Below are 8,008 nucleotides of genomic sequence, written 5' to 3'. Positions count from 1 at the left end.
TAATAAAACTAACAATTTAAAGGTTAAGTGTAAGTGTTTTAAGAGAGATATGGGTGGGTTTGAACAAAATAATATTATTAAAATATTTTGATCAGGTTAAAATTATTTATTTTATAATATTATATTGTTTAATTCATTTTTTGAGTATATGCAATTTGATGAAATAGATGTTTCAAATATGATAGAATAAATGACATGGTTTTTTTATTTCAGTTTAAATAATTTTAAAGTGCAAAAACTATATATATATATATATATATATATATATATATATATATATATTTACTTACTGAAAACTTAGATTTACAGAGTTAACAGACCAAATAAACTTTTATTTAAAGTTGAGATTAACAAGCATAACTATTACAGGTCTTCCTTCTCCCCTAGTTTAGACCAAAAGCTTTATACATTCATTATTTGAACGTTTCTTAAGCCATTGGAAGTGCCAGACTGGAGCTTTCTACATCTTGTGATGGGCTTTGATTCATTCCAGGGCAATCATGAAAGCTCTTGATCACGGAAGAGTGGAGAGCAAAACCTATTACGAAGCTCTCTGTGTAGGAGAAGATGCAACGTATTCTGAAATCAGATCACAATACAGGAAAGCTCTCATTTCTCTCCACCCTGACAAAAAGCATTTCATTCCATCTCAGTCCGCCTCTCTTAATGCTGATTTAGCCGAGGAACCCAAAATCTCAACAACTAGAATGGGCAAGGAGAATTTTGAATTCATTGAAGTGGTTTCAAATAATTCTGATTCTTTTCTCGGTGAGTGTCAAGGACTTCATAGCTTATCTGCGGGCTCAGAGAGTGGGGATAAGGATAGTGAGATTTTAGACAGGTTTCTGAGGGTTCAGAAAGCATGGGAAGTCCTTAAGGATGTCAAATGCAGAGAAGCTTATGACTACGAGCTACAAGCCCTAAGATATGGTACAGAAGTTGTTGCAAATGAGATAGAATTGGATGAAATGAGCACAGAGGAGGATGGAGAAAGAGGGGCAGTTGAGTATTTTTATCCCTGCAGATGTGGGGATTATTTTGTTGTTGTAGAGGCAGAATTGGTGGAGATGGGTTTTAGGGCTAGTAAATGTGAAGGTGATGGTATTCAAGGAAAAGATCCAGGGGCCGGGATGGTGGATACATCAGATTACAGGTCTCAGGATAGCAGAGAACATAAGTCCAGTGGTAATGTAGAGCGGAGGTCTGTGACTCTTCCATGTGGGTCTTGTTCTTTAAGAATCAGACTATATTTTGATGCAATTATTTAGGTTTTGATGTCTCTAACTGGAAACAACCGTGTTCAATCCTGTTCTCTGCTATAGATAATGAGCAAATCAACGATTCATCTACTACGGTGCATGTCTAATAATTTTTTTTGCAAGTTTGTTTAGGTTATTTGTCGATCCAATGTATAATGAGCAGCTACATAGTAGTTCATTACTCTTTCAATATATTAGGAGAAATCTATGATTTTATTTTGTGGGGCAAATGTCTTCTTACGTGTACTGCCACTAACTTTGGCATTTTAGGGGTAGCCCTTAGCTGCATCTGAAACATTCTCCCTTGGCATCCTATCCGGTACCCAAGCCTTAGGGGTAACATAAATAAATAGAAATTTATCTCTCAGGAGCCACCGCTTATGATGAAAAAGTTTATTGAAGAAATTGATATCGAATTTTATAGGAAATAGCACATCGATAAATGAAATGTTTATCTGATTCTATTTCAACTTTACTAGTTACAAATTGACATTTCAAAAGATGATCGGTGACCATAAAGTACTCGCAGAAATATTTGAGAGGGATGATTAGGTCACTGGAAATCAGGTAAGTCTTAAATATCTCGTTTCAAATGCTTCCATTTTTGTCTCTTGTTGAGGGCTATACTATCATTACGAAACTCTAAAGGAGAGAGGCTCTCAGAATCAAGGTTAAAGTGTTGGAGGAAGGAGGCAAGTTTGACATATTCATGTCCTTGACTAGCAATTAGCAAGTAGCAAGTTTCATAATTGAAAGGCAAGAAAAAGATACCTTTAACATATTGAAGATAAGCTCACTATGAAGAGAATATTATGTAGCATAACAACATAAAACTCAAGGCTCAGATGATATATTGTTTTTTTAAATATTAGGTAGGTTAGTTTCAAATTAGCTTATCCTCATAGAATTTCCACTCAGTTATTACCATGTTACTTTTTCTTGTAAAGGAAGCATCAGTATCATAACATTCATAGTCATCAGAATGCTGCAAATTGAAACAATTTTATGGTGTCAATAATCAAGAATTTGCCACACCATCTGCTATGCTGCATCAAGCATATGGTAGGTTCCCTCCTCGAACTCTTAGTGTGAATCTTTATATGATATTCAAATTCTACACCTTAAGAATGCATGAAGGATTGCTACTGTTTTCACATTACAAGCTTCTGCATGAATTAATTCCTCATATTGGCTCTAGGATGTGAGACAGCAGCTCATTGCAACCTCTGGCCGATTGTCTTTTGTGAATGCTTTTGCAGTCTTCATCTGCAACTGATTCGGGAGATCTCTAATAATCTTTTATATGTGCTCCACTGCTCATGCAAATCTCTCGCTACTTCTTTACAGGTTGGAGTTGCTTCCACATTCACTTCTATGCTAACAGTTGATCTAGATTCATGTTCTACATGGTGGTTATTGGTTCTCAGATGCTATCTGGTGTCTTCTCTAGAACCTACTTTGACACATGCTCTAGTTACTACTCTGTCATGATGTCAAGCACCTAGATCAACTTAAGACATGCTCCTTTAAAATTCAAAAATGTGACTAGCGCATTTCTAGACTGTAATTCAACATAAATACTCTTATTACTGCTTTTTGATGCCCTATAGTCAAGTACCTGGGCTCAACTTACAACATACTCCCGTAAATCCCAAAATGTGACCAGCAATTTGCACAGTGATTTAAAGCTAGACAATTTAGGCTGCAACTCAACATAAATACTCTTAGTAGATATTTTTTCTTTTTGATACCATACCTGGCCTTGACTTACAGCATACTCCTTTTAATCCCAAAATGTGACTAGCGATTTGCACAGTAATTTAAAGCTAGTGCATTTTTAGACTGTAATTCAACATAAATACTCTCATTACTGCTTTTTGATACCATAATGTCAAGTACATGGAATCATCTTACAACATACTCCATTAAATCCCAAAATGTGACTAGTAATTTGCACAGTAATTTAAAGCTTTAATCTAAGTGTTGGTGAAGAGTTCAATTTCTGTATTACTAATAAACAAGAGCAATAAGCTTTAGTTTTAAAAGCAGGGCACATGGAGTCAGTAATAAAGCAATACTCACAATTGTGTTGATATGTGTTTAGATTATAGAATAATTGTGAATAAACTGCTTTAAAATAATTTTAAAAATGCTAATGTTAAGGGACCATTTTTTCCTTCTGAAATCACATCAGTACAACTTGCCACATTGTGCTATCTACAAGGGGGCAACTGCAACTTTCCTCTCAAACTGATTCATGCACAGGAGTGATGCACTGAACACTTGTTGAATGACGAAGCAAGGGTCTGAGGTTCCAACCTGTGTATTGGTTTATGGTCTCAATGACTACTTTGTCCCATTGGGTATCAAGCCCTGGCTAACACACCTGGTCCTTAGATGCCATTGGATTCCTATAAGCTTTTTACTTTACAGACTGTCTGGATGGTAAGCTGTGCCTCAGACATCAGGGATCTATGATTGATTTTCCTTTGCAGCCGGATGATTTTCTATTCTGTTCCTCAAATGGGGGTTGCTCTTCCCCTATTATGGGACTATCTGCAAGTCTTTTACCTTGGTCTTCTCAGTAGATATTTGTTGCAACGTGTAAACTATTGCAGTAACATACTTGTTCTGTGAATAAATATAATTGCCATTATAAGGGATTTGGTGATGTCTTTGCAACAATGTATATATTTTTCCCCAATTATGATCATCTATGTAATTATCAAAATGAATGAACAAGAATAGATTGAGGTCAAACCTTGATTAATAGTTCTTCCCAACATATACAGAGTCCACTGGAATCATCTTCAGTATGTACATCGTGTTTACTCAACTAAGTCAACATGATATTTTGATTTACTGCGGTTTCCAAAATATATTTATCAGGTTTTTTTTATCATTTAGATATTTCCTACTTGCTATTTACGCTGTTTTGCTTTTATTTTGTGGCATTTAATCTGGATTCAACTGTGTAGTTTTTGAGTCAATCATCATCAACCCATATTTCACGAGTACTGTTTCACAAGAACTTATCTCTCATGAGCATGAATGGTCCACTTAGCAGTCATTGCATCTAGGGGATGCTCACAGGGGTGAAGCATTGAGACCTCCTAGGTCACATCCTAGAACTACTCTAACTCAAGCATGCTTAATCTAGGGTTTCTCCCAAGATAAAGTCCGCTTAGCTTGCTAACCCATTTGAAAATCCTTCAGCAAGTGCTATGCCAATAGTTAAATCTCGATAAAACACTACATAATTCAACACACTACAAAAACATCACCTACTTCGAAATGGATGGGCTAAGGAGCTCTATAATGAATGTTTTATGATAAGCTGAATTCCAATAAAATATCCCATAATTTGACACACTACAAAAATACCACTTACTCAAAATGAATGAGCTGAGCTCGATAATGAGTAGTTTACAAGGCACAACACTTGCTAAAAGTTTTGCAAATGGGCTTGATCTTAGGGGAAACTCTATGGTTAAATGTGCTTGAGTTGGAGTAGTACTAGGATGACAGATGTCTCTAGAAGTCTATATTCTTCACCCTTGTGAGTATCACCTAAATGCAATGAGTGTTAAGTGGACAATTCGTGCAAGAGGTGGGTTCTTGTAAACCATTTCTTATGAAATATCAGTCAATGACAATTGACTCAAAAACTATGCAATTGGATCTTGATAAAACATCACTATTTTCACTTATAGTGTAAACACTACCTACTTGAAAATCAATGTGCTAAGGAGCTTTTATAATGAATGGTTAATAAGACACAACATTTGCTGAAGGTTTTGCCAATGGGGTAGCAAGCTATGCAGGCCTGATCCTGATATTTCACTCTTATGAGCATCAGCTAGATGCAATGAGTGCTAAGTGGACCATTCATGCTCATGAGAGATGGCTTCTTGTGAATCACTACTAATGAGATATCAAATATGGGTTGGTGACAGTTGGCTCAAAAATTGTGCAATTGAATCTTGATAAAACATCACATAGTTTGGCAAACACCGCCTATTTGAAAAAGCTTTTACCTTGCTAGTGAAAATTTTAAATTGGTGATCTACCTATAATTATTCTTTTTCTCTTTCACTTATCTTCAGTTTTCAATCCTTCATTCACTGAGCTGTATATTATTATGACATTTCTTTTAAGTTCTTAGTATGTATCACTTACCAATGTCTTGTTATAAGGAGAATTTTGGATTTGTTGCACCCAATATTCATATATGACATTTTGGGCAACTTTTTTCCATCTCATTAGGATTTGGAATGTGGAATGATTGATTGCAGACAGAATGAAGATTTATTAATATATCTTTGTTGGAAAAGATACGACATTAGCATATCTTGAGAAATGTTTGACATTTTAGTTATGACTTGGTTTTTATTTGGCAACTCAATAATTAAGTTTGTTGATGATGGGTTTCCAGGTATGTCTTATGGTTTGGTGTCTATTTCTCAACTTCACTCGGGCCTTGTTTGTTGATATGATAGATTCCAGCAACGATTTTTGCATCTTCAATGTGCATGAGAATCTTTGTTCCAAGTGAATGCTGCATCAGTGTCAACTTTTCGACATGATCATGCTAAACATCCCCACAAAGTTCTATAATCATCGCCTAGATTGTTGTATGAGTCTCCCCACTAAATGGGCACCCATAAGAACATGGAATTATATGGACCCCACTGTGCTGCTTTGGATCTATTGGTTTCTTAGAGTTTTTTTTAGTCTTTTAGGACCATGTCTGTTATGTTGGTCACCACTTGAATGGAAGGGATTAAACCTGTTGTTGATTCCTGTATAAGCTTCCAATTTGCAGGTGCGAGAATCCTTTGCTGCATTCTGAAGGACCACTATCAACATTTGTCATCCTTTATGTCCATTTCTCATTTAAACCCTAGTGAGATAAGATCTTTCTTGCTCAAAGTGCTCTTTGGTAATAATTTTTTAATATCCTAGTGGTTAGAGAGTCGAAAGGTTTTGGTCTTTTGTAAGGTACTAAGGAGTGATGGTGCGAACTAGCCTGCAATATCATTTGGGTCTGTAAAATTTATGTGTGTTTTAAGGATCTGATCACTCCTTCAATGTAGGAGGGAAATTATGGTTGAATTCCTGTATTATCAGATCAGTGGACAGAGATGGGAATCTTTTTATGCATTTGGAAAGGCCTTCTGGACTAAAATCCATGCACAGATTCATGATGCATTGTAATGTCCCCTACCAGGTTTAGGCCTGTTCTAACCTATTTCAATGTACTTGTGACTTAAACTAAATTGATAAGGAGACAATTCTATCTTGACATGAATCAAATCAGTGATATTCCATAGTTCAATCAACTAATTTTTAATAAGTAACTTGCTCATCTATCATACACCCATAATTCTTAATGTCAGTGTCAAACTTTGTTACTACTTCAGTTTTAAGGAAGAAGAGGATGTGAATGTTACCCAAGTGCTTAGATACCAAATACAATAGGTTCCCCCAAAGTTTACAGATCCAAGCCCTTACCCTATCTTGGGACCCTGTCCCTCAAGGTTCTCGGGACGCTGATCCCCACCCTCTCTTGGGAGTCACCCTATTGTCTGGATTTAGACTGCCCCTCTATGGAAACATCTCAATTCTCAACTTCTTAAATATTGACAGTAGTAACAAGAATTATATACAAACAAATTCTTCTTATTGTTTATAAGCTCTTTCTGATTTACTATCTAGTATTGTTATTTATCTGGTCAAGACATTATAAATATATATTATATATTTTTATTTACTCTCAATTGTTATTATAATATATATTACTGCAGAGTAGTTTCCAGAAAAATATTATAATTATTATATATATCCTCAATATTTATAATACTATTAAATCCTATATAAGAACATCAGCAGGCTTCATATGCTGAGCATACATATTAAGTGCATACCATGCATACTACCCAGAACAAGAATGTTACTGCCTGTAACTTAATATCAGTTCCGATCTGATTTTGTTGGTATTATTTGTTTCATATATTTTTTATATCCCTCCTTTTTCTTAATTTCCTCCATGCCTCATTTTCCTATCCGGTCTTCTCTACTTTATACCTTTATGTACCTTTTGAGGAGAGAAAAATACTTTAGATGTGGCTTTCACTTCAAAGGGTGTCACACCCTTTCACTGCAATTGTAATGTTTCTTTCTAACCCGAACTAATCATTTTCTAAGTGCCTTTCCATAATGATTCGATTTGCTGTTGGAACGGTGCCCTTGTATTCTAATAATAATGTTTAGTTATTTAATTTTGACGGCAGTGATTACTTTCATATTTTTAACATATTTTTAACGGTAATGACTAATTATATGATGGGCACATATATAATACAATTTAACATTTATTAATTCGAATGAGAATTTATGTAGGGGTATTACATCAGACAAACAAGTTTGTGTCAGAAGTTGTCCCCTCTTCCCCTTTTAGAGATGTACGACTGGCAATATAAAATACTGTTGTTGTGTAGCTAGGTCGGATTCCTTCTAGGGCCGACCTAGTGCACAAAATGCCAAGTGGCCTGTTGGCCTTGGCATTTGGATATCTCAGTTGTATGAGTCTAATTTGGGGCAGGCCCTATTTGGGTGAACCACTTGTGTGTAACTTATGATTAAGTTAAATGTAACTTGCAACTAAGGGAGACTCGTATGTAACTTGTAATATGTAGTTTTGATCCTATCCTTGGCGCCAAAAGTATATGGCCGACTTGAGGTCTATT

General features: G+C 35.5%; 1 protein-coding gene across 1 annotated transcript; it reads left to right on the top strand.

The window, feature by feature from the left end:
* Positions 1–364: 364 nt before the first annotated feature.
* LOC131031285 (uncharacterized) lies at positions 365–6,561 on the top strand. Its single transcript, XM_057962365.2, has 2 exons — positions 365–1,201; positions 5,695–6,561. Exons 1-2 carry the CDS (start codon positions 501–503, stop codon positions 5,753–5,755), a joined length of 762 nt encoding a protein of 253 aa, XP_057818348.2. The 5' UTR covers positions 365–500; the 3' UTR covers positions 5,756–6,561.
* The last annotated feature ends 1,447 nt before the right edge of the window (positions 6,562–8,008 follow it).

This window comes from Cryptomeria japonica, chromosome 8 (assembly GCF_030272615.1).
Source record: "Cryptomeria japonica chromosome 8, Sugi_1.0, whole genome shotgun sequence".
Classification (NCBI taxonomy): domain Eukaryota; kingdom Viridiplantae; phylum Streptophyta; class Pinopsida; order Cupressales; family Cupressaceae; genus Cryptomeria; species Cryptomeria japonica.
Note: the sequence above shows the minus strand (reverse complement) of the source record. Positions and strands in the feature narration are given on the sequence as shown.

What these genes read in the sequence shown, in the direction of transcription:
- LOC131031285 (XM_057962365.2), top strand. Translation starts at nt 501, where the DNA reads ATGAAAGCTCTTGATCACGGAAGAGTGGAGAGCAAAACCTATTACGAA. An exon ending in AGTGGTAATGTAGAGCGGAG is followed by an intron (nt 1,202 to 5,694) that starts GTCTGTGACTCT and finishes ATGGGTTTCCAG; the next exon opens with GTATGTCTTATGGTTTGGTG.